Source organism: Prionailurus bengalensis, chromosome A2, assembly GCF_016509475.1.
Source record: "Prionailurus bengalensis isolate Pbe53 chromosome A2, Fcat_Pben_1.1_paternal_pri, whole genome shotgun sequence".
NCBI classification, from domain to species: Eukaryota; Metazoa; Chordata; class Mammalia; order Carnivora; family Felidae; genus Prionailurus; species Prionailurus bengalensis.
The window spans coordinates 73,892,591-73,919,891 of NC_057348.1; the positions used below are offsets into that span (position 1 = coordinate 73,892,591).

Consider the following 27,301-nt stretch of genomic DNA (forward strand, 5'->3'; position numbering starts at 1 on the left):
TTCTGAACTTTAAAGTTCTGTATTCCTGAATGATGGTCGATTAAGGATAAGCTCTGGTAGTTAGCCTGAATATCTATTTTTGATGCCCTAGGCCTCAAGGTAAAAAAGTCAATGTATAGAAGCTTTATTATTTTATAAAGATGCAGATGTGTTGAGGCTGTTTGCATAATTTTAGAGAAATTGTTAGTCTGTGGTTGGAATGGTTGGAATCTGGGACACAGACCAGGGGCTGAATTTCTTTACCCTCCTAACCCCAGAGAGTCTTTAGAAAAATAGAAACAAAAGAGCACAAAGTACTTAAGGTAAGACACTGTTGTATTCATAATATAGAGAAATAACCACCATGCCTCATGGACAGGAGATGCAGTTCTCCACGGGGCTACAAAACTGTGCTGGTAATAATTTTAATTGGATGCTATCTTTGCTGCCTTCAGAAAGTATCATAAAATGGAATTATTACAGGCTACAAGTGCACTTACAGTGCCGGCCTCTCACAGGAGGAAACAGAACACATTTATCCATTGGAGGGCAACATCAATGGGCTTCTATTTGTTTCCTTTACATGCATCCCCAGCCGCCTGCTATTTGCTTCCTCTTCCCTACGTCTAGGAGATCAATTCGAATTAGGTGCTGCAGACCTGGGTGCTAAGTCTGACCGGCCCTCGGCCTGGAGGTGGGGGGGGCGGGGGGGACGGCGCGACCCCGAGGACAGGTCCCCCGGAGCTCACGGGGCGGGGCGGGGAGCATACCTGCAGAGGATTGGGTGGCGTGAGCGGCGACGGAAGGCCATGTCCCGGAGACTGGCTGGCTTTCTGAGGGGGGCTCGCGCTCTGCTGAGTCGGAGACGGTTGGTTCTGGCTCGGGGGGTGGGGGTGGGGCTGAGGCTGCTGCTGGGGCTGAGCTGGCGGAGCCGGCGGCTGCTGGGAGGCGGGAGGCGGCTGCTGGGGCGGGGCGGGCTGGGGCTGCGGCTGCGGGGGCTGCGGGGGCGCCTGCGGGCCGGGCGGCGGGTGCTGGCCGGCGGGCGGCGGCGGCGGCGGCGGCTGGAGCTGCTGGAGCTGCTGGAGCTGCTGGAGCTGGGAGTTCAGGGATGAGGTAGCTACAAGGAGAGAAAGGGAACGTGCAGGTGAAACACACTCGGCCGCGTCCCGCTGTGTCCCCGACCGCTTGCTCCGCGCGAGCTCGGAGTTTGCTCTCTCGCCCTCACCGCTCCGGTGCGGACCGGGGTTGTGGGGCGCCGGGAGGGAAGAGTCACTTCCTAGGGGAATTGTAAACTTTGGGGAGGACCAGCGGGTCACCCGTCCGGCGTTACTTTGCAGGGTACCGTGCAGTGCGAGCCGACGGTTTCCCTGCCTTCTCTCGCTCTTCCTTCCCGCACTGGCTTGGGAAAGACACTCAACGCTTTCAAGAGTTGCTTTCGACTGTAAAAGTTCAACCCGTTTACTTCTTTCGGCAAATGCTCAACCCAACGGAAACTAAGTTGTTTGTCACCTCCTTTTGATCAGCAGTGCCGTCGGTGGTGTCGTTGGCACCCGCTACTTCAGACATGTTAGTTTCAAGTTTGTACAGTTTTTGTTTTGTTTTGTTTTTTTTAATTTCAAGATGGTACATGCTTCTCAGCTTTGCAGAGATAAAAGCCTGAGTGGGAATATTTTGCCTGCTGATCAAACAGACAGGGCTCCTTTACCCCCACCCCCAAACTGGAAGGCTTAGAGAGCAGGCTACTGTGAACTCTGCAGTGGTTACTGGACACATTATCACCTCAAAACCAGGCCAGGGACTGAGAGAATGATATCATCTTTTCAAGATTCCCTTGTTCTTTGAAAAGTAAGAGTTGGTGGGCCCAGCTTCTTAACGCTGAGCGCAGTAAATTTGTTCTCATATGCCCATCTGGCTCTGAACGATTTCTGCAGCAGGAAGACAGGTTGGCCAAAGAATGATCTAGAGAAAATTACTGCGACAAGTTCACCTCCTTCTTTGCCTGAATCTCAGTCTAAAAGCTTTCCAACAAGCCTACAAATAAATATAAGGGTCGATGTTGAACCCATTGGCCTTGGCTGCAATGTCTTCCTGCTTCTCCCCTACCTAGAATTAGTCAAGATTTTCAACATTAATAACTCCTCTTTGTATGCTAACTAGTTTGGCTATAAATTTAAAAAATAGAATTAAAATAAATAAATAAATAAAAACTCCTCTTTGTCACATTAAACTAGTTCCTATTTTTAAAGAAATGCTCCTTAAAAAAAAAAAAATCTTGTGGTTCCATAAAGTGCCGTGTTGCACACCTGCCTTCACACAACAAATATGTTCTTGGGAAGTCTGTGTACATTGATTCGTATGTTGAGGACACCTAGAGAACTTTGTAAGAAAACCAAGCAATGACTATTTTTGTAAATTTCAGAGTCATTTCGTTAGGCTTACTGAACATCAGCTAGGCACAAGTACTGTGCCAATGTGTAGGACTCAAGGAGCCAATCCTGCCTTCACGGAGTTCATCATCTATTTATTGGAGATCAGATTAACTCATAGGAAACAATCAGGTTTGGGGGTAATTTTACAGAGTCCTGCCAATGGTAGACCAAAATGACCCAGAGAATCAGGACAGGGAGTTTTCTTTGGGTTAGAGAGGCCAGGACAGTGTTCACAGAGGGTGCCGAAGGAGAGCAAGGAGGGTTCAAGAGAGTGAGGGTCATTCCTCGAAAGGAAGGAAGAGAGGATATTACAGAATGTGAGAAGCGCCCAGATGACACCGCCTGGCTTAGGTGATATTTCTGAAGGACAACGTGGAGAATGGGCTGCCGGTACACAGGCTCTGGGAAGTTTGGGATGACTTTAGAGCTCAGAGAGAGTGGAGAGCCTATCTTTTGAAAGTGATGGAAAGACAGATAACTCCCAATTAGCCTCCGGTGTAAGTCAGATTTTAAATATATAATCGGGGGCACCTGGGTGGCTCGTCGGTTAAGCGTCCGACTTCGGCTCAGGTCATGATCTCACAGTCTGTGGATTCGAGCCCCGCATCGGGCTCTGTGCTGACAGCTCAGAGCCTGGAGCCTGCTTCCGATTCTGTGTCTCCCTCTCTCTCTGGCCCTCCCCTGCTCATGTTCTGTCTCTCTCTGTCGCAAAAATAAATAAAAACATTAAAAAAAATTAAAAAAATAAATATATAATCGGATTTGTTTATTTTTATTTCTTTTTTTAAAATCAGGTTCGTTTAAAGCCAGGCACACACGTATTGGTGAAACGGTAGTTTGACGGCTCCCAGGGGCACCAAATACTAATCTGTGCTCTCAGACACCACGTAGAGCTTCCACATTGGACCAGTTGGGATGGCAAGTTTTCACCGGGTTGCTGAATTACTCTAGGTCTGTTCAACCACTCGGTCCATTGTGTGCCCTGTCTTGCATGTGAGTCCAGAGTGCTCTGGGACTCCAAAGGTAGAGATGGTGTGTATGAAAGAGGGCTGGAAAATACCCAGTCAATGGGAACTCTCTGAACCTTCTGCCCAATTTTGCTGCAAAGCCAAAAATGCTCTAAAAAATTAAGTCTCTCTAGAAAAAAATACCCAGTCATCCCATTTACTGGAACTTTAAGGGAATGGTCTGGTTTCACCACCCGCCCATTCCTATCGTACAAAATCACATTTTATTGACAGTTTGGGAGCCCAGCTCAATTCTGACCTTCCAGGATCTTTGGCAATCTGGAAGGTCCTGGAGGAGTAGGATTTGATCTCTCTTGGTAGAGTTACAGATCTGGGGAATCTGATTGCATCTGGCCTCCTGCCCGATTCAAATCAAGCCCGTCCTGATTTCTTTCAGGTGGGGGGGCACACATGTCAGCGCCTATTTTCATGGTTGACTTAAATACCATACTGTTTCATTTTGGTTAGAAAAGCATTTATCTAAATCAGCATTTAGAAGCAGGATAGGCTGGGGAATATTGGCAGACAGATATTGGCAGATGGGGAGGTGCAGCAGACCCTAACCTACTAATGAGACATGGGTCCAAACGTGTCTTCGTTCCTTTATGTTGCTATGTTCACATTGCTTGGCTCTTTCCTTCCCATAACCTGCAGCTTGTCTGGAAAGGCATTAAGTTAACCTCCACAAAACCTCTTCGAGGTTTTACATAAGCTAATTTGGCATCGGCAGGCAAAAAATGATGGATAATAAACTATGTCCAGGCGTGTACTGGATGCAAAGAAAAGCATGAGGGTTTATACAAGAAGGCAACGCTGGTCTAAACAGCAAAGCTACCTACATAACACTGTGTAAAACGAAAGTGAAAAAAAAAAAAGCAGTAAAGCCCGGAGCCTCTAAAACAGCTCATTGTATAAAGCGTACTGAGATACACACACAAGATAGGAAGGTTCAAAGACATTTAACTATAGAGAATGTTTGTGGATTAAATGATAATTGTTGAGTGTGAACTCTGACCCTATGCATGGAAGATTAAAGATTGTTACTTTCTGGGGGCGCCTGGGTGGCTCAGTTAGTTAAGCATCCGACTTTGGCTCCGGTCATTGTTCTCACTGTTTGTGAGTTCAAGCCCTGCCTGGGGCTCTGTACTGACAGCTCAGAGCCTGGAGCCTGCTTCGGATTCTGTGTCTCCCTCTCTCTCTCTGCCCCTCCCCCACTTGTTCTCTCTCAGTCTCTCTCTCTCTCAAAAGTAAACAAATAAATTTTAAAAAATGATTCTTACTTTCTTCCCTGGTATTTACCTCCTTTTATGATTGTTTCCCCCCTGTCTGGTTACTATACACTATGTAGACCAACAGTAAATGTAAAATTTAACTACAATATCAGTCGCTATGAAGGAAAAAAAGAGATGCATAGAAATTTACATTACATTCACTTAACATTTTTCTTAAACTTACACTTTTAAAAAAGAAACCCCAAACAAAATTCCAGCCAACTCTGAATTTCCTAGAGAGAACACTGCGGCGAAACCAGTGGCTCGAAACCTCCCCAATAAATAATTTAATATGACAAAGGAGTAACCAGGAATCTTTCAATTCTCCATTTGTTCGGTTTCCATATGTCAGCTGTAAATTAGAAAAACTTCCTTCTTTTGAATCTTTGTTAGAGGTTTCCTCAGGAAAGCACATACATAACAAAGCCACACACCCCTAGAGGTATTGGAATTTCAATGCCTGGGATTTACATAAGGCTACTTCCAAGGCAGAGACATGGAAAAGTGAAAGCATCGGGCATATGTGCACATGAAGGGCAAGTCCATGAAAGATTCTGGAGAAATACAGATGTGTCTTATACCTCCAAGGTATTTGAAACACCGTAGGACCACAGAAAGCAAAATGGCACTCGCGTATCAGAGGAAGTGCTCACTTTTGTTAACACAAAGTATAACATCATGTTAATCTAATCACTCTGTGGGGGGATCTCAACTTCAGCATTTCCTTGCACTTTTCAGGCTCAGGCATATATGGGCATGGCTGGCACACTGGCAGTTTGGGTTTGACAGCATGCTGGGAAAGGGGACAAAGTAAGTCTGCTTATATATCTCTGGGCCTGTCTGGGAACTGGAGTAGCCTCATAGCAATACATTGACAGAGGATAGAGGATATAGGCCAAAGAGAAGGAGCCGGGTGAAGGCTTCTCCCCAGAATCCTGGGGCACCTGGGTGGCTCAGTCTGTTAAGCAGGTTAAGCGTCTGACTTCGGCTCAGGTCATGATCTCACGGTTCCTGGGTTCAAGCCCTGCATCGGGCTCTGTGCTGACAGGTCAGATCCCGGAGCCTAGAACCTGCTTCGGGTTCTGTGTCTCCCTCTCCCTCTGCCCCTCCCCTGCTCGTGCTCTGTCTCTCTCTCTCAAAAATAAATGAACATTAAAAAAAAATTAAAAACATAAAGTGCCCCGGAATCCTGAGAAAAGCGTAATGGTAATGGCTATTCAAATGCATCCTTAGTCCCATTCCCTGGTGCAAGCCTGTTCCTAGGCAGAGAGAAAAGGCACCAAGTAAAAACAAAGAGGTCAATGTATGAGGCTAAGGGCAAGAGGCCAGATGCCAAAGGCTATATACTGTATAATTCCATTTATATGAAATGTGCGGAATAGGCGAATCCATAGTCACAGAAAGCACATTAGTGATTGCAGAGGCTGGGGGTGGGGGCTGGGGAGTAACTCCTGGCAGGTATGGGTTTTCTGTGTAGGGTGTTTAAAAAGTTCTAGAAGTAGATGGTGGTGGTTGGACATCACAAAGGTACTTAAAGCCACTGAATTGTACACCTTAAAATGGTTCAAATGACAAATTTTATGCTATGTGTATTTTACCACAATAATAATAATAATAATAATAATAATTGCTGTTCTCCATATTCACACACTGGGAGCCAAGCTATACTGTCTCGGGATGCCACAGGCTAGGAAGGCAAGCCTTCTCCACTCTGCATGGCTTTGCAGCTCTGAGGGCTCAGGTCAGCCACCAGTGAGGGTTGTGCCTGGCGAAGCAGAGGGAGGGACACGGGCAGGACTGCAGGATGCTAGGTGGCCAAGAGAGGAAAACACCATGCCCACCGCACGGGCACGGGTCTGACAGCGCAGAACAACAGGATCGCTATCAAAGTGAGCCACGGGCTTGCTCCTGAGCTCTGGCGAGATACTCCTCCAGAAATGCCAGAGAAAAGTATTCTTCCAAGTGGAAGGTGGACACTCTGTGTGAGCAGGTGGAGACCAGTGATGCAGTTTGGGTTCAAAATAAGACAGTGCTTCATAGTCTGGAAAGTACTTAAGTTTACTATGAATGACTTAGCTTTTCAAGACAACCACGTGGATAGATGATACCTTGCCATGCTGTACATGTTGAACTTGGGCTCAGAAGTTCACACAGCTTGACCTTTCCAAGTTTACCTAGCAAGTGAGTGTTATGGATGGCTCAGTCTTAGGTGTGCGTCTTCCAAGCCCTGAACATAAGAGAATCAGCTGTATGGATGGGCCAATCTATTTCCTCCTGAGGGCTGGAACAAAGGTAACTGCACACTCACACAGGGAGGGATGCCCTCTGAGGCTTTGCTCTTGAGAAGAGCTGGTCCAGGCACCTGGCTACAGAAGCTAATTTGGAAGTGTCTGCTCCGTGATGAATCGTTCAGCTCCTGGGAAAGCGTGTACAGTTGTACCTCTGTCCTGCTGCAGGCAAAAAATTTTTGAAAGCCTGCTGATAGGAAATGTACATGTGTGTTTGAGGATAAAGATGCTAATTTGAGGGCAAGACATGGGTCGTTATAAGGAACAGAGACATGGGGTTGCAGGAAGGGAAGTGAAAAATCTGAGCAGAAGGGAGGTGGGGACGGGCCACACAGCAATTTATTTGTGTCACAAGTTTGCCATCATGGTAAGAGAATATCTCGTCTACACTTAGACATCAGGCAGAAGCCATACTGGGCTCAGCTTGGTGACATTTTAAGTATCTGAGTAGGGGAACAGCTTATATTGTCCATAGAACTCTGTGACACCCTTGTCTCTAGAGCATTTTTGGTGACAGGAAGAGTTCTTTCTCTGGATGGATTTGTCCTTAATCAGGAACAGCGACTCCCAAATCGGTTCAGTCTTACAAATCACTGGGCTTGCGGGCCACCAAAAAGAAAACTCATGCTTCCTGAGGTAGCTCTTGCTTTCCTAACTCTGTATCTGTCTATCTATCTATCTATCCATCTATCATCTATTTATTTTGAGAGAGAGAGAGAGAGAGAGAGAGAGAGAGAGAGAGAGAATCCCAAGCAGGCTCCATAGTATCATTGTGGAGCCTGATGTGGGGCTCAAACTCATGAACCATGAGATCATGAGCTGAGCGGAAACCAAGAGTCAGACACTTCACCTACTGAGCCATCCAGGCACCCCCTCCCCCCACTCCAATGCTGTAATTATTGTTCAATTGTGTTGCCCACTAAAATCCCCAGGAGAAGAAAAAAGAATGGAATCTAGAACAACCCAACCAGAGGAAGTTGAGTTGGTAAACCTGGATTTCTGCTTCCTCCTGTGCCCCAAGAAATAACATCCAAGGTAGCTGAAGCCAGTGTGCAGATCAGGAACCCTTTGGTTCCCTCGTTAAGGGCATTTCCAGCCTGCACTGGTGGACAGGAGCTTTGCAAAGTGGATGGAAAAAACAGTGTGTCGGGAACGGAGGACTCTGAAAAACCTGCAGAAGGTGAGAACTTCTGGGGGAAATTTGCTTTTATTTTTGGCAACAGTGTTAAAAGGAAGCAAGATCCATTCTGCTTCAAAGATTATGATGTGTAACCACCTCACGTGTGGCCATGGTTATAGTTCCAGAAATATCTTTAATCTCTCATTTGTTTCTCTTGCATGTAAGGCAGAGATCTCAGCATCTGTTGGGGTATCAGGAGAAAACAAACAGAAAAAAAATTCTCCCAATGAAAAATCCCTACAAATTACTGGGTATTGCTGAACTACAGGAACTTCTTTCTTACCAAGCTGGCTTTTGCCCACTCTGGCAGCCTACCTCAAATTGTGGACAGAATCACCTGGGGACCTTGTTAGAAAAGTGGATTCCAGAGAGTAGGACAAAATCTGCATTCTAAAACATCACCCAGGGAGGGGGTCAGGGGCCATCGCCCCTGGGGCTCCCAGCATCCCAGACAGGAGGGGGTGGCTCTTCTCTTGGCCTTCAACTGGAGCACCTCATTCTGCCATCTCCATAATTTTGACAATGTGTTTTTCTGAAAAACGAATCCGTTCTTCCACCAGCAAAGGCATACCGAAACAAAATCGCTATTTGGAAAAAAAACCAAAAAAAGAAAAAACAAAAACCAGAAAACAGACACCCGGGAATCTTTCAGTATCTTTAGCACATTCTTTTAGATATGAGGGCAATTTGCCACCCGTTACTGCATTTGTTGACATTTTGGGGAGCACTCTTGTTGGAGTGTTTTCACAAGTATTAAGTGTGAGACTGCAATGTTAGCTTTTAGACGGCCCATTAAACAAGGACGAGGAAAAGCAAGGAAGTACCCAGAGTAAAGCAAAGAGAAGCAGCAGCAGGGGCCATCGCAAAGGCCTGGGACTCAGCGGTGGCAAGGCCGGCTGGAATTTCCAGTGGGATTTGTGGAGAGCCTACTGTGAGCAGCTGATCTCCTTCCATCTCCTCCTGCAGAATGGCCCACAGCTAGGCCAACCTAAACTCTCCGGAAAAATCAGGGGGAGGCTCTCCTCTAAAGAAATTGAAAAACTTGTCTGGGGAAGAATTAGGATGTCCAATGTGGATGTGGGCACCCCAAAGCAAAGTCCTCTTTGCTAAAAAAGCTAGTCAGTTCCCAATCTCACCCCAACACACTGGGCTCTTAATACCCTTCCAAGCCCTTAGGAAGTCATTCCAGCTTCCTACCGTGTGCCAACCAAGTTGAAAGAAAAGAGGCTTACATCCCAATCAATACTTCTCCCATGGAATTGCAGAACACCAAAGATAAAGATTGTTGAACAACTTAAAAGATTTCAGAGACAAATAAGAGGCCATCTACAAAGCAACATAAATCAAACTGGCATCAGACCTCCTGTTAGCAAAACTATATGGCTAAAACCACTGGAGCAATGCCTTCAAAGTTCTGGAAGAAGATGATTCCCAGCCAAGAGTTCTGTTGCTGGCTAAACTTTCTGTCAACCGCGAGAGCAGAGTAAGACCCATTTTGGAACTTGCTGAAACTTAGACATCTTATCCTCACATGCTTTTTCTTGGGAAATTGAATAGGTACTTCAGCAAAATAAGGCGGTGACCCAAGAAAGAGGAAGATTTAGGATCCAGGGAGCAGTGTGTGACATGCAGGTGAGCAATACCAGGGAGCTCCACTACAACAGTGTCTGGAAGTTCTAGAAAGCACCGAGGCTTTGGTGAACTATCTCCAGAAAAAAGGAAGACTCCACAGAAGTGAGAGGATATTTGAGATCTTGGAAGAATTTGAAAATAGGGAAAAAAAGAAAGGAAACTAGAAACTCCAGCAAAACCAAAAGCTATCTGGGAAAGCCACAGTCAAGAAATGAAGCAGTTGTTCCAAATTGGCACAAGAAGTCACTGAGCTCCAAGAAGAGAAGTGGAACAGATTCTGTGTTGTAGAAAAATAAGAAGCTAGAAGAGGGTAGCCGCTTTGTAAAGAAGGTACACATTTCTTCTCACAATAAAAAAAAAAAGATGGGTAATAAGATACTTCAGGCAAAACAAAACAAATAATCTAAGAACAAGCTATGGTTTTTTAAGAAACAATAAAAGAAACAGACACCATGACCCAGTTGTGCGATGAGATGGGGCATGATTTTGAGCACTCGGTGAAGTGTGGAAGGAGAAGCTATTTGAATATTTTCTTGGAGTGGCACTAAAATCCAGTCTAGAAGGACATGTGATCACAGCATGCTTCTTGGCTCTTCAGGAAATAATAAGGTAGCCATATTAAAGTTAAGAGGGTTTACTGACTTTCAATTTTTGAAACAGCCTGTAAACAAGGCATGACAGATTTAATGAGAACATAAATGCTACTAAAATCCTTGACAACGTGGAAGTGGGAGTGAGGAGGGCAAGTGAGAATCAGAGCATTAGTGGGGAATCAATAGGTGACTGAACAAATGGGGATTCAAAGATGCTATTTAAAGTTACAAAGCTAGGGCGCCTGGGTGGCTCAGTCAGGTAAGTATCCAACTCTTGATTTTGGCTCAGGTCGTGGTCTTGTGGCTTGTGGGATCAAGCCCTATGTCAGGCTCTGCACTGACAGCACAGAGCCTGCTTGGGATCCTCTTTCCCTCTCTCTTCCCCTCCCCTGCTCATGCTCTCTTTCTCTCTCTCCCTCTCTCTCTCTCTCTCTCAAAATAAATAAATAAACTTAAAACAATAAAGTTACAAAGGTAACTAAAACTAGCACTCTATTCCCATCAGGAGAAGGGAGAAAGAGGAAGTAGGAGATGTTATAAGTGAGCTAAACCCCCATATGCCATAGCAGGAAATAAATAGGTGAGGCATCCACCAGCCAATAAATCAAGAGACAGAAGTAAATGGAAAGTATTCAGAAACACAGAGATAAACCCATTAGACCAGAAATGGTTAAATGTGATTGCCTTGGGGGAGTAACCCTGAGGGTGGGGAGGGGTATGGCTGAGAACCGCACCTTCTTCAGCATCCCTCTGTACTGAAATGATTAAAAAAAAAATTTTTTTTTTAACGTTTATTTATTTTTGAGACAGAGAGAGACAGAGCATGAACGGGGGAGGGTCAGAGAGAGAGGGAGACACAGAATCTGAAACAGGCTCCAGGCTCTGAGCGGTCAGCACAGAGTCCGACGCGGGGCTCGAACTCACGGACCGCGAGATCATGACCTGAGCCGAAGTCGGCCACTTAACCGACTGAGCCAGCCAGGCGCCCCTGAAATGATTTTTAACCACATGCATGCGCTGCACTGACAAACGTCTTTAGAAAATCAGCTTGAACATTGTGGCTGCACCTTGTAGGACAACAGCTAATGCTGAGGTGCCAGGCACCGTTCTAGACCCTTTCCTTTCCTCGTCATTTCTCATCAGCCCTCCCAACAACCTCGCAGTCAGTCTCCTGGGTTGGATTTTTCCCAGATGTAGCACCTGAGCCAAGGATTCAAGTGCCAGTGATTTGTTAAGGAAGGGCTTCCAGGAGAAATCAGGAAGGGAGTGAGGAAAACAGGATAGGGAAGAGCAAGAAGCAAAGGAGGGCTGAGACTTCAGGTGAACCCCGCACCCCTATCTCTGTCTCATCCTCTCCCCAGGGGCTCTGAAGCATGAACTGCACCTCAGAGTCTGTTCTGTCTTGAAGCTCTTCTCCTCTTCCTACACCAGTCAGTTATCAGCTCCAGGGGTCCGGGAGCTTCTTATTCTCTATAAGGGGGAAGGGAATTCAGTGCCCAGGAATCAGAGAACTTCCTAAGAACGACGGCACAGTATTTAACAATTACTCTCAGAGGTGATTACACTATGTAGCAGGCCCAATAAGGTAATCAGAAATGCCCTCAGAGTGACAAGATATGAATTTCCATGGATCTTGTCTAAATGGTTTGGTCAAAACACAATCATACCAGGTCCCCTTGACTATCTCTCTATATAGGCAAGTATATATCTATTTATATCTATAAATATACCATATATATATGTAAATATACATATATATAATATCCACCTATATCAGCATATATAATATCATATATATATATCAGCATATATAATATCACCATATATTATCACCTATATCTATATATAATCCTATACCTAGTTATATAATGTATATCATCTGTCTATCTATCTATCTATCTATCAGTCAATCATCTATATCTACATCAAGCCAAATTAAAGGGACAGGAGGTCCCTAGGCTCCAAAACTTTGGCCAATTAATTACTGAACAGAATGCTGGTGATATAGGATTGAACAAAACAGCAATGGTTGTTGCTCTCATAGTGCTTAGAATTTAGTTCCACTGAAGGCCTTGAAGTGATGAAAGTTTTCACATAGTGATAGAATGTAACTATTCATCAGAGAGAGGTCAGTTGTTACTGGAAGCACAGAAAGAAATGCACTTCAGAAACCAATTCTGGGGTTGGAATGGTGTTCTGAGGCCATGACAGTTCTGGTCCAAGTGGCAGCTATAATATCTCATTGTGCAGATATCTGCAGCCATACTATCTTTGAATAATTGTCACGCCTAATTCTGTATTCACACTTATTCTGCCAAGATTAGGATTTTCATGGTTTTGTCCTTCTATAAGCGGAGAAATTGTTGGCCAAAGGACAATTGTATCAGGTCCCCTTGACAATTATATTTCTCTTTGTAAATTAAAACAGACATCGTGGTTTTATAAATCTGTCTCTTTGGGTGTGAGTCAGGAGAGTGATATTTGGATCCATTCTGGGACACTAATTAGATCGGGCTTCTTGAGCTCCCTAGGGTGGGGAGAATAGAATTTTCCATGGGCTCCACTGATGATACCAACTGTGGCATGAACCTTCTTTTGAAAAGTCCACAACAGACATTCGTTCCTCCTAGTCAGAAATGTTCCAAAGTTCATTCCACAAGATGCTAGCCCCATGAAAAAGAGAGTGTTCCAGGATCAAATAATTTGGGAGACACTCTAGGTTGTATTCTATTTTTGCAAGCCCACAGTGAGCATTAGAACATTGATAGCGTAGAATTTCGGCATTTAAGAAAGCTGATCAGCATTTTTCATCCAGCACTCACCAAACTCATTTGGCCTTGGAACCCCATCATTTTGGTTTTTTTTCCCCTCAAATTTATGTGTATATGTGGAACTAATACTGTCAGGGAGCCACTCAGGAGTATCCTAAAGGTGTCTCTGTCTGTTGCAGTCAAATGTGACGTTTTTAGAGACGATTTTATATGTAAACAAAAAATGTACAGGTATACAGTGCATATACATATATACAATGTACCTGCATACAGATACATATACAGTGTACAAATATAATATATATATAAAATATATAATGTGCATATATGTGATACATATACACACAATGTATATGTACACAATGTATTTATATACACACACACACCTTTTATATACACTATATATATATATATATATACCCAATACATTTATATACAATGTATATGCACATACATATTTGCATGCATAATTATGCCTATTTGATTTATATATTTATATATCAGGGTTTTTGGAGGAAATAATGAACTATTTTCAACATACAATAAGCTTAGGGGTGCCTGGGTAGCTCAGTCAGTTAAGCATCCAACTCTTGATTTTGGCTCAGGTCATGATCTCATAGTCAATGAGTTTCAGCCCTGTGTTGGGCTCTGCACTAACAGCACAGAGCCTGCTTGGGATTCTCTCTCTCCCTCTCTCTCTGCCCTTCCCCTGGTCATGCTCTCTTTCTCGCTCTCTCAATAAATAAATAAATAAATAAATAAATAAATAAAATGTATAAACTTTAAAAGAACTGAGCTCAATAAAAGTATTTCCTTCTTGAGATATAATTGACATATAACATATTAGTTTTAGGTATACAACATTATGATTTGGATATGTCTATATTGCAAAATGATTATCACAACAAATGTTAGTTAACATCCATCATCCCATAGGGTTACAATTATTTTTTCCTTTCAAGGTGAGAACTTTTAAGATCTTCTTTCTTAGCAACTTTAAAATATGACATATAGTATTTTAACTATAGTCACTATGCTGTACATTACATCCCCAGGGCTTGTATATCTTATAACTGGAAGCCGGTACTTTCTGACCCTCTTCACCCATTTCATCCACTCCAAACCCCACTCCTCTGGCAATCACCTATCTGGTCTCTGTGTCTATGAGCTCAGGTTTTTTAAAGATTCCATATATAAGAGAAATCATACAGTATTTGTCTTTCTGTCTGGCTTTTTTTACTTAATATAATGCCCTTAAGATCTATCCATGTTGTTGTAAATAGCAAGATTTCCTTATTTCTCATGGCTGAATAATACTGCATGGTGTATGTATGTGTGTGTGTGTGTGTGTGTGTGTGTGTATGTGTATGTATGTATATATATATATATATATATATATATTGCATTTTCTTTATCCATATATCTGTTAATTGATACTCTAATAAGTACATGTACTCATCTATAATCAAATTTATCAAGTGTGGTGAAACCTCATTAATTCTTGCTGAAGAGAAGTTTAAATGAGTGTAATAAGCATTTTTGATTAAAAATGGAAATAGGTGTTAAGGGGGGGTCAATGCATATGAATTTCTTAACATACTCAGGTTTTATAAATATATTTTTAATGTGTATTTATTTTTGAGAGAGAGAGAGAGCACGAGCAGGGGAGGTGCAGAGAGAGAAGGAGAGAGAATCCCAAGAATCTGACAGTGCAGAGCCTGATGTAGGGCTCAAACCCACAAACCATGAGAGACCATGACCTGAACCGAGGAAGTCAGATGCATAACAAACTGAGCCACGTAGGCACCCCAACAGACACAGATTTCTTAAAGGCGAAGCCTTCCAAGTAGTCTAAAAAGAAATACAAAGGAGTGGGGCACCTGTGTGGCTCACTCGGTTAAGTGTCCAACTCTTAGTTTCAGCTCAGGTCATGATGTCACAGTTTTGTGAGTTGGGCCCCCGCATGGGGCTCTGAGCTGACAGTGTGGAGCCTGCTTGGGATTCTCTCTCTCTCCCTCTCTGCCCCTCCCCCACTTATGCTGTCTCTGTCACTCTCAAAATAAATAAATAAGCTTAAAAAGAAATACAAAGGGGAAAGGAAAGAGAAATACAAAAAAGTTTCCTGAAAGGTACAGAGGGAAACCGGAGCTGGAATTTTCTGTCACTAATTAGGATAACCTGGAGCCTAGCTGGATTCTCCCAAGTCCTAGAAAAGCATCACTATGAGGGATTGGCTGCTGTTGAGGATCCTGGAGTGGATACCCTGCTCTTCAAATAAGTATACAACATGAGTAAAAGACAAAAATACAGTTCTATCAACGCTAAGGTTTTTAAAAAATAAGATCTTCCTTCAGAAAAAGATTTAAATAACCCCCTCCTGCTTTTTCCCATCAGATTTTTAAGTCTTCTTCAGGCATTAACAGCATATCAAATGAGAACTCCTAAGATATGAATGTGCATTTGGACTCAATTCCCGTGGCTAGATTCTACATGTTCCTTGATTTTGCTTGATTGATTTTTCCATAACCTGCAGGGATTCATAGACTATCTATGGCCACATTCGTTCTTGATTTGAAATCTATTTGTTCAACAGATGAGGCCAAATTTATTCATCAGCAAATCCTAACCCTCCCATAATAACTGGTTTCCTTCTCTTCTGGAGTTTGGCAGAGGCTTAGTGAGGAGTCCGGTGGAAAACAATGCGACTCCCTGGATGTCAGTTCTCTAGGCTCTGCTCTTTCTCCAACACAGGGATAGTCAGGGCTGTGTTTGTTGTGCTGTGAGAGGTTTGAGGTTCACAGCACATTATTGACTATGACACCTTCCCTTCTTAATACCATATGAGTTTAATGACAGAAAATTCATTGCGGTGGAGTAAGAAGCAGCTCAAAGAAGCGTTCGTGTAACATTCCATCCCATTATTTTTCCTCCACAAACGTGAGACACAGTTATTTGCATCCTTGGTGACCTCCCTTCTCAAAAGGCCAATCCACCTTTTCACGGGAGGTTAAAAGGTTTAAAATTATAGCTAACATTTACTGAGCATGGCTTTTCCCAAGGAAAATTTTACATTGATAGGGTAGAAGCAAAGCCATATTGGGGCACCTGGGTGGCTCAGTCAGTTAGGCGTCTGGCTCTTGATTTGGGCTCAGGTCACGATCTCACAGTTCGTGGGTTCGAGCCCTAAGTTGGGCTCCTGCCCTGACAGTGCAGAACCTGCTTGGGATACCTTTCTCTCCTTCTCTCTCTGCCCCTCCACACTCCCCGCTCGTGTACCCTCTCTCTCTCAAAATAAATAAACTTTAAAAAAAATAAGAAAGAAGTGAAGCCATATTCACTAAACATAAACGTACGGGTATGGGGGAAAGAGAAGTATGCTCATGTATGATCATTTTATATTTCTATGCTAATAAGATAATAACCTATTTCTTTAAACTTATCAGACAAAGCAAGATGTAACACTGGCCTTCAAAGCATCAGCATTTGCCTTTCCCTTCAAATGAACATTTGCAGGGGAAAATATTACAGGCAATTCAGTGGATACTGTGCCTGGTTTAAACACAGCACTATGTTCACTCAAATTTCTTTTAGGCTATAGACACATGGGCCAGTGCTTATTTTCATGGTTGATTTAATCCATCCCCTCTGCCACTGTGGGGATTATTCCCTACAGTTATTCTCCAGTGATCTGTCAGTTCAGATTAAAAAAAGTTAAGTGACAAAGATACGGTGGCTGATTCCTTTAGAAGGCTGTGGATCCTAGGATGTATAGCAAGAGATTTCTTTTTAAGCATCTGACTGTGTTCTCCTCATTTTAACTCCCCCATGTCACTACAAGCCTTCCTTATCTAGGCTGAACTTCAAACTCCTTAAGCAGGTAATTCAATTTTGTTCCTATACAACAACTTCAGGGTTGCCTCAAAGCTTCATAGCTCTTACCCCATTGGTTCTTGCGTATTTCTTGAGAAGGGGAGACGGCATACTAGCATATACTTCCTCTCACTTTGCAGATGAAGAAATCTAAACTCAGACATGAGTCTAGGACTATGTGTATTCTAGGTTTGCTTGGCCTGCACAATAACTGATAATACTTTCCTTAAGCTGCATCTATTTTTATATTTTGAAACATAGGAATTAAAAATAAACCCTTGCTAGATTTGCAATTCCATTCCAGATTCACTGAAAATAAATCTGGTACAAAATAAGTTTGTTTGTTTGTTTATTTATTTATTGTTTTATTTATGAAATAGGCTTCAGGCCTGGCATGGAGCTTAATGTGGGGTTTGAATTCATGACCCTGACATCAAGAACTGAGCTGAGATCAAGAGTTGGACGTTCAACCGACTGAGCGACTGACCCAGGTGCCCCACAAAATGACTTTAATTGGATGGCAAAGAATTACTCACATTGCATCATAAATATTATTATAATTCTCATTTTTATTTTCTTTTCCCATTTCTACTGCAGAATTCTTTGGTAGAATAATTAATATTCCTCATGGCTAATTTGGTTAGGTTGTATTGGTGTGCAAATTGGCCATTCGAGTCACATAGTTCATTCTAAGTTTTTATATGTACTAAGTTAAAAAGAAGAAAACTAGTAGTTTCAGTGAAATAATTACGTTAATGATAAGCCTATTGGAGGAAAGAGCCATCAAGAAAAATCTTTGGAAAATTCACAAAAAGCAATAGATGCTGGAAAATTAAAGAGGTCTGAATGTAATATGGTCATATCCCCCGTACAGGTACAAGTGTTTTTGCAAATATTTTGTGGATTTCTGCCAGACTGGTTGATCTTGCTTATGGGACATAAAGTAACATTATTTTTACTTTGTTAAGGCAGTCTGGACACAAGAGGCAACACAAATGTTATCAGTAAGGCTAGATCAGGTTATACCGTGGTAACAAGTAGCTCTAAACTCCCAGCTGTTTAGCTCAACAAAGCTTATTTCTTTTTGTGTCTCTGTAAGCTGGCAGGGGTTCTTAGCTCATTATAGTCACTTAGGTGCCCACGTCACTCTCTTGAACATGGCCAGGATGATGCCAGGAGGAAAGAGCTTTTGGGGGTGGGGATCAAATGCTCCCGCTTGGAAGCGTGTCATCACTTTCCCTCACAACTCATTGGCTAGCACTAGTCACGTGGCACGTAAAACCCCAAGAAGACCAGGAAGTGCCATACTTTCCACTCCCAGAGCGGGGGGAAAGCCAGAAAAATTTCCTGAAGATAATTAATGACCTCCCCTCGAAGGCACCACTCTGCCTCTAGGATAGCATCTGCATTCGTTACTTTCTTTCCATTTTTGTTTTTGCTCACATTAAATTTGACCCTTAAAACTTAAATTTAATTTCCCTTAAATTTAACCTCATTATTGTCTTGATCATTGAAAGAGGCTATTTTTTTGTCTTCCAAGATTTTATTCAAATTCAAGTTAGTTAACATAGAGTAGTATTGGTTTTGGGAGTAGAATTTAGTGGTCCATCACTAACAGACAACACCCAGTGCCCATCCCAACAAGTGCCCTCCTCAGTGCCCATCACCACACAGCCCATCCTCCCGTCCACCTGGAAGAGCCTGGTAACTGGCCTCCTATTTCTTTTTTTTTTTAATTTTTTTTTTTTTCAACATTTATTTATTTTTGGGACAGAGAGAGACAGAGCATGAATGGGGGAGGGGCAGAGAGAGAGGGAGACACAGAATCGGAAACAGGCTCCAGGCTCTGAGCCATCAGCCCAGAGCGTGACGTGGGGCTCGAACTCCCGGACAGCGAGATCGTGACCTGGCTGAAGTCGGACGCTCAACCGACTGCGCCACCCAGGCGCCCCATGGCCTCCTATTTCTTAACTTCTCTGTTCTGTCTCATTCATTTGACAAAGGATATCAAGTCATGTGTCAAGTGCCCCTCTGCCCCCAGAATTACCTTTCTAAAACACAGATAGGATTATATTGCTAATTGAAAGAAAAAGACTGCATGATAGTTCCCCCAATCCAGAGAATGAAACGGTAGTGCTCTGCCCATTTGCTCCAGCCCTCCTTTCTGGACTCGTCTTCACCCCTTCTGAGAACTCTCAGGCCAAGGTCTGAGGTAGAAGGTGGTGGTACCTGGCTCAACACAGGGCTTTAACAAAGTTTGAATTGGTTAGCAAGCTTGAAAAATCAGGAGAGTTTGCATAAAATACACATGGTCTGTTTTTCATGGGAAAAACATCCAGAAGGCCTTGCAGCAGGACTCTTGTTCCTGTAGGGGAATTGTGAGATCATGGCGGCTGAGTAACAGCTGTCCCGCTCGCTGGGCCCGGTGCCCACCATAGCCGGAATGAATTGATCTTGTCTGCACTCTTCTATGGGGGGGTCGTGTGGCCCCTGCACTACGATGAGTAATGTGTACCCAGTTGCCTCTTTTGCCAAATATCTTCTACAGAAGGTAACCATGTTTCCATCCAGTCTTTGTTTTCCTCTTAATCTTCCTGCCTCCTCTCAGCAGCTTTCATATAGTAGGTGTTCACTAAATAATTGAGACATGATCATTGCGGGCAACTGCAATTTGTTTCACCACGTGCTAACTTTATTCTGTTCTTTTTACCTTATGTCATGTGCTTGTTCTGGCTTGGCTCACAAGAGAACAGATACCATGGGAGAATTCCTTTTTTTTTTTCCTTAATATTTATTTATTTTTGAGACAGTGCACATGAGCGGGGGAGAGGCAGAGGGAGAGGGGGACAGAGGATCTGAGGTAGGCTCTGCGCTGACAACAGAGAGCCTGATGAGGGGCTTGATCTCATAAACTGTGAGATCATGACCTGAGCTGAAGTCAGACACTTAACTGACTGAGCCACCTAGGTGCCCCTATCATGGGAGACTTTTTGAGGTGAAAGGGATTCACTGCTCAGGTTTCTAAAAGACTAGGATCTACAATTAACCTTGTGGAGGGGTATAGATTTATAAGAGAAAAAAAAAGTCAAATTCCTGTGTTCCTTTTTTTTTTTTTTTTTTTTTTTTGGTAACTATACAGGCAAAGGTAGCCATGTCCTAAACATTCTGTGGAATAATTTTGTTTATGAACTAGAAAGTTCATAAAGGAAGTGAATGAACATTTAAGGATTCAAGATTTGAAGGTGTGCTATAGAAACTCAACATGAAATATGTATATGAAACGTGGTCAAAGAGGAAATGACAAGCTTAGAATGCTCTGAAAGGTTATCTGGAAAAACAGTAAAAGGCTTCAGGGGTCTGCCATGGACAGATTAACTCATAATCTTAGAAGAGTGAAAAATGTCATCAAAACCCAGAACTGACCCTAATTGCACCCAATCTGGGGAGAAACATCATAGACCATATGGATTAAGAGGGTTTGAGTTGAAGGTCAGGTTTTTAGTATGTCCTAGCTAGCAGGATGTGAAGTCAGCCAGGCATAACAATCATGATGCCTGGTTAAGTGAGCCAGTGGTAGATGGGCAGAATGGCCATGTAGATGCAGGGGGACCCCACGGGTCAGTGGCTGTCCTCCTCTTTCCATGGCCACGCTCTACTCCTCCCCATCAGCAAATGCATGCTCTGTGCATGAGGGAAACTGGGCAGGAGGGTGGGATGAGCACAAATTCACTAACAGTATCGGCAAAACAACACCTAGAGATCCTTTCTACTTGTAACGAATTACGACATTAAATACACATCTTGAACATGTTACAGATAAGCTGTTTAGAAGAAAAGGGGAATTTGAATTTTATGGCAACACAGCATCTCATAAGTTACTCATTCTTGTTGTTGCCTGCCTGGACCAATGTAATGGTCTTCTGTTTTTCCTTCCAATATGTGTGTGTGCATGCGCATATATATATATGCATATATATATGCATATATATATATGTATATATATATGTATATATATATGCATATATATATATGCATCTTCATAGAAATGATTTTTACATTGTAAGTGATCCTTTTCTAAAGTACAGTTGACACACAATGTTACATTACTTTCAGGTGTACGACATAGTGATTCAACAACTCTGTAGGTTATGCTATGCCACCATAAATGTAGCTACCATCCACAAAATATATATAAAATAAAATAAGTATATATATATATTTATTTATTTTTTGTTTGTTTATTTTTGAGAGAGAGACAGAGACAGAATGAGAGTGAGGAAGGGGCAGAGAGAGAGACACACACACACAGAATCAGAAGCAGGCTCCAGACTCTGAGCGTCAGCACAGAGCCCAACGCAGGGCTCGAACTCACGAACTGGGAGATCATGACCTGAGCCGAAATCGAACACTTAACCAACTGAGTCAACCAGGCGACCCAAGTATGTATATTTTAAAGCCTTTTTTTTTTTTTTTTAGATCTTTTTGCATGAATTTATTTATCTTGAGAGATAGAAGGAGCATTAGCTGGGGAGGGGCAGAGAGAGAGGGAGAGAGAATTCCAAGCAGGCTTTGCCCTGTTAGCACAGAGCCCTATGTGCGTGGGGCTTGACCTCATCAACATTGAAATCACGACCTGAGCCGAAATCAAGAGTCAGATGCTTAATCAACTGAGCCACCCAGGCACCCCCAAAATAAATATATTTTTGAAGTACAGCTCTCCCTTGCTTCTCCTTCTCCCTTTCTCCTTCTTTCCCCCCACGTTCCTCCCTTCCTTCCTTTTGACCTATCTTCCCTCCGTACTCTAAAAAGTTATTGGGGCGCCTGGGTGGCTCAGTCGGTTAAGCGTCCGACTTCAGCTCAGGTCACGATCTCGCGGTCCGTGAGTTCGAGCCCCGCGTCAGGCTCTGGGCTGATGGCTCGGAGCCTGGAGCCTGTTTCCGATTCTGTGTCTCCCTCTCTCTCTGCCCCTCCCCCGTTCATGCTCTGTCTCTCTCTGTCCCAAAAATAAATAAACGTTAAAAAAAAAATTAAAAAAAAAAAGACTTATAAAAAGTTATTAAGCACCTCGTGTGCCAGGGAAGTATAAACATGAATTAGACTTGGATTTCCTACAGTCCATTCACATTCTGTCTGGGAAAACAGACATGCAAATGGCCGGTCACGATACAATGTGATAGGTTAATACTTTTTTTTTTTTTTTTTAATTTTTTTTTTTTCAAGGTTTATTTATTTTTGGGACAGAGAGAGACAGAGCATGAACGGGGGAGGGGCAGAGAGAGAGGGAGACACAGAATCCGAAACAGGCTCCAGGCTCCGAGCCATCAGCCCAGAGCCCACGCGGGGCTCGAACTCACGGACCGCGAGATCGTGATCTGGCTGAAGTCGGACGCTTAACCGACTGCGCCACCCAGGCGCCCCAGGTTAATACTTTTTTTAACGATGTTCACCTTTACCCTTCTTCTCTGAAATGAGTTTAAGTCTTCACTCTTTACATTAAAGCCGCTCACCACTTAGCCTCAGCCCCATTTTCTGGTGTTAGCTCCTACCATTCTCCCGTCTGCGACCTCCATTCCGATTGAATTGCCTTCCTATCACTTCCCACACACGCTTGGCTTTCCTGTGTCCTGCTTCCTCCCATGCTTGTTCCACTTTCTGACATGGTCTTTTCCCTCGCTTCTCTCTGACGTGACCTTATTCTTCTGTTAAAACCCAGCTCATCTTCCTGTGCAGCTTCTTCTGCTCCCACTTAGCACATAGTAGGTGCTGTGCGATGACACCTTGGTGATGGGATGTATACGTATCCTCTGTAGCTGTCAGGCATAAATACTGTATTGCACTAGAACAGTGTTGTCCTTGTTGAGACCATGCTGAGACTCTAAGGCTGCGTTAAGCCTGGATCATGAGCCCTCTTGAGAATATGTTAAAAAATATATACCCCTCCCTGATAGATGTGTTTCTATTTGCAATTTTAAGATAAATTTTCAGGGGATTTCAGATGTCTCTGGAGCTCATCCATAGATATCTACCCAATGCTAAGAACTACTGGGGATCAGGCTACAAATGGGGGAGAAGGGCACTGGCTTTCTCTGAAACATGGCGTCTCTGATGGTGTCCACTGATGGGGAGAGGGAGGACCTGAGACAGAGATTCAGAGTTTGGAAGGTGGGCCACAGGTGATAGAGGGAACTCTGGCCCCTTTGATGGTTTTTATTCTCTTAGGTCTGGTCTCGATACTTCTTGCTTGTACTCTTGGACCTCCCAGGTGGGGAGAGCTGAAGGCCTCTCTGCCACGTGGAGATTCATTCTGAGTGAGCTCAAGGGTTCTCTAATGGGGGGTTAGTAGCTTTTACTAAAGTCACACTAAAATATTCCAGTGCAGTCTTTTTCTATTGGGGGTGGGGCTTAAAGTGATCTCGTGATGGCACATATCAGACACTACAACACATTGCTGGGCCCAGGTGCACCTGTTTTTGAAGAGGCTCTCTGAGAATTAGGTGGACATCTCTTAACTCCTCCTCCATATTACAAAGGAATAGAATTTTAAACAGTACTTTTGGAAAGAGCTACTGGTGTTCTGTGAGTCCCACCCCCTCCAAGGAGGAGGGACTCCTTACCCTTCACGTCAGGTCAAAGAAGAGGGGCTTCCGCGGGATGATGCAGAGGGCTTGTTTGTACCTTGGTGCTGGGGAGACTCAATGGACTTACACAGGGCTTTAGCTTAGCAAACGCAAAAGGTGCAAGGCAGGCGGATTGGCTGCTCTGCTGGGGAGGCAAAGGAGAGACGGAGCTGGCGGGCTGGTGGCTCAGGTTTGCATGAAGATTGTCTAGGGGCCAGATGTGGGCCATGTGCCTGAGGCGGCGCTGGTGTGGACCCTCTTGGACCCCGTGTGAGAGAGTCCTGTGGTGGGGGAACAGATCTCAGCATGGAGCATTTAGAGGTAGGGCATCATCCACATCAAGCGGTCTATAGTTGAGAGGCCAGCATCGGAAGGTTTCCCAAGATCCACAAAACCACCCCTCAGAATAAGGGTCAGCTGTAAATATCCCCAAGTCCAGTGAGCATGAAACTAGCTGACAGAGAGCCAGGCACGTCAGGGTGTCCCTGCTTTCCTCACCTCTGAAGGGGTCAGAAACTGTAGGTAGTCAGGGTGGAGGAGTTGTAACCTGAGGTGGGAACAGAGAGAGAGAGAGAGAGAGAGAGAGAGCGCTGACCGACTCCATTCCCCAACCACAAGCGTCCTTCTTGAGAGAGGATGTGGGAGGCGAGGAGAGCCAAAAACTTCAAATCCAGCAAGGGTTTTGACTATTACTGCATCTGTACATCATTCTTATTAAAGTGGAGTAGTGTTTGTGTTACTCAGGAGTGACCAGAGAAGCTGTCGGACCTCCCTGGATGGTCATCTGGAGGCAGGGGAAGACCCAGCCGCAGTCCCTGAACTTAAAGTGACAGCAGGGGTCAAAATGAAGTTGAACAAGTCCCGCTTGTTCAATACATGGATCTTGGAGCATCTGAGCTTTGGTTTATTCTTTCCTGAGAGGGCAGATGGGCTCCTTTGCTGCAGATACTTAATATCTGCTGGTTAAGTGTAAGTATATTTGTTTGTTTGTTTGTTTTTCCCTGTGTCTCTTCTCCTTTTCTCCCTGGTGTTGCCCTTGTGAGTCTAAGACCTTTGTTGGGGAGAAAGGGTAAGTTCCCCTTCTTTTGGAAACATTCATTCAACATTTGACACATTTGTTGTCTGTCTCATTACCAAGGCTATCAGTCAATCTTCAGGGTACAGAGGGAGCACCCGGGATGCTTGTAAAAAGACAGTTTCCAAGGCTCCATAGATTGTGATCAGGTAGGTCTCCAGTGGGCTGACTATGGTCAGGTAGATCTCCAGTGGGCTGAGGAAGTAGCCACTTTCAATCAAGCTTTTAGTACAGGAAATAACCGGTCTATACTTGAGTACGACTGGTCTCCCCTGGGTTCTGGGCACTGTGTTGGGTGCCTGCGAAGGCGCAGATAACGAGGCATATTTCTTAGCCTCAAGAATCTAACTGATTGATGGCACATACACATAGCCTGCAAGTTATTGACATATGTGAGCATGTATTTCTCTTGGAGGTATTTAGAAACCATGGGATTGTGGTAGGATTAGTGTGAGAAAAGAGAGAAAACCCACTGCAAGTGGCAAGAAAGAAAGGGGTTTCTACTACTGTGGGGAGGGTCAGGTTGATGAGGGAGGGAAATAGAGGGCGAAGTCTTTAAGAGGCCAACTGCAGCGAAAGAGCGACTTACAGTTTGAAGATTCTTCTGCCAGGATTCTGCCAAATGTATGGGAATCAGAGCTGGCAGGGTCTTTGGAACTCATCATGCCCAACCTCACCCTTGACAAATAAGAAAAAGGAGGCCCAGAGACCTTAAATGATTGGCTCAAGTGCATACAGGGGAAAAGGTAGGCTTGTCTATCCATATACTTCGGATAGATTTTGAACCAATAACCACTTATACCAAGGATAGCCTTTTATGGCTTAGAATTTTAGGGGCAGTTCAAATCCAATAAGTAATATCCCATAAATACATGATTAAATGAGTGAGTTAGTTAGAAAGACCTCCAAAAGTTTCTTTTTAAAAATTCTTTTCCTAATGTTTATTGTTGAGAGAGAGAGAGAGCACAGAGCCTGATGTGGGGCTTGAACCCATGAACCATGAGCTCATGACCTGAGCCGAAGTTGGATGCTTAACCGACTGAGCCACCCAAGCACCCCTAAAAGTTTCTTTTTAAGGAACCCTTTTATCTCAGATAATACAAGTAAGTGGAAAAGTCCCCGTGGTAATTTGTCACCTCTTAGCTTTTGACCATAAATTATTAAACTTGAAAAATATCATTGGCACAAAAACTGAATTGTGTATACATCTTCATTTGTTCAGGCAACACGTACTTACTGAGTGCTTACTGTGTTCCAGGCACTGTGATTGCTCCCAAGCAATTTGGAATATTAAGGAAGGAGGCGTTCGCACTAGTAAGGACTGTGGCTCTTTCTGGGTGTGTGCTGACTTTCATAAACCATCAGTGAGTGCCAGCCATGTGGGCAGCCTATTTCTATGTCCAGCTGGGAGACAGTTTCAGCTGCTACTGAATTAGAGGGTCCTGTGGGAATTATCACCCTTCCAACACATTCAAGGCCAGTTAAAGCATCTCAGTGACACTTACTTCCCTTTAGCCTAAAGGATGGCTTTCTGCAGAGGTAGAGGGATTCGAGAAAGAGAAATTCCTGCTCTGGAATAGAGTGACTCACTTATCCTAGAGGGAAAGTGGGCTCTTAACTCTTTCTTCCCTCAGACTGAGACAACCCCGTGTCACTGGGAAGCTTTTACCATCTTGGGCTGTGCCTGCACGGGTGCTCGGTGGTTTTTCCCTTACTTTCCAGGTGAAGGTGTTTAAACAGAGACTAGATATTTGAAAAGACTCAAATCCACATCAGTAGGTTTTTCCTTTTTTTTTTTTTTTTTGAATTATTAGGCCAGTTAATAAAGTCAATTCCTTTCCTGGAGTTCATAACTACCATGACATTTCGTCTTCCTTCAGCTACAGGAAAGCGGGGGCCATAGGAGAGAGGAATCTGCTGCCTTGTCTTAGAAATACCTACTTCAAAAGTATGCAAATGCAAATGTAGGAAGATGATTGAGAAAGTGAGTCTTTCGGATGATAGTGTTCACAGAGCACTGCCTGCTAGACCAACTGAGGTGCTCCCAGGTCACACAGAATAGAACACGAAGAACTTCTCAGATTCAGGAACTGTTTGGTGATGTCCTCTCCACCGCCCCCCCCCCCCCCGCCCCCATCCCAAGCCCTGATCTGCACGTACCACGGAACCAACAACCAGTGGGCTCTGGCCGGGAGCTCAGAGGGGCCTCGGGGCAAGCTCCGTTCTTAGGTCTTTCTCTGCCTCATTACTGGAGATCCTAACACTTTGCTGTCAAACCTTTTCATCGGAGTTCCTGGATCTGGTGGGGATGAATGTCAAATGCAGCACCACCTCAGATCACAAGCCCTTTGTTAGTGTTACAGTTACACATGGAAATCAAAAACGATGTCCTTTCTAGTGTTCAGAGGGTCCTTGGCAATAACAGAAGTTCAAATCCATATGACTCAGGGACCTGAATGGTACCATGTGAGTATTTAAAACAGGAACACTGAAAAGATGGCCGGTTGAATATTGAGTCCTGTCGAGAGATCAGGGGGCATACTCCTTCTGAGATTTCTACTATTGCCATTACTGCTGTTACTCACATCG

General features: G+C 43.8%; 1 protein-coding gene across 1 annotated transcript in view; it reads right to left on the reverse strand.

Annotated features, from left to right (window-relative positions):
- Positions 1–27,301, reverse strand: part of POU6F2 (POU class 6 homeobox 2) — a 387,072-nt gene that overhangs the window by 126,525 nt on the left and 233,246 nt on the right. The window contains exon 4 of the mRNA XM_043588527.1: positions 750–1,096. Coding sequence (XP_043444462.1) covers positions 750–1,096 — 347 coding nt within the window. The remainder of the gene's footprint in view (positions 1–749; positions 1,097–27,301) is intronic.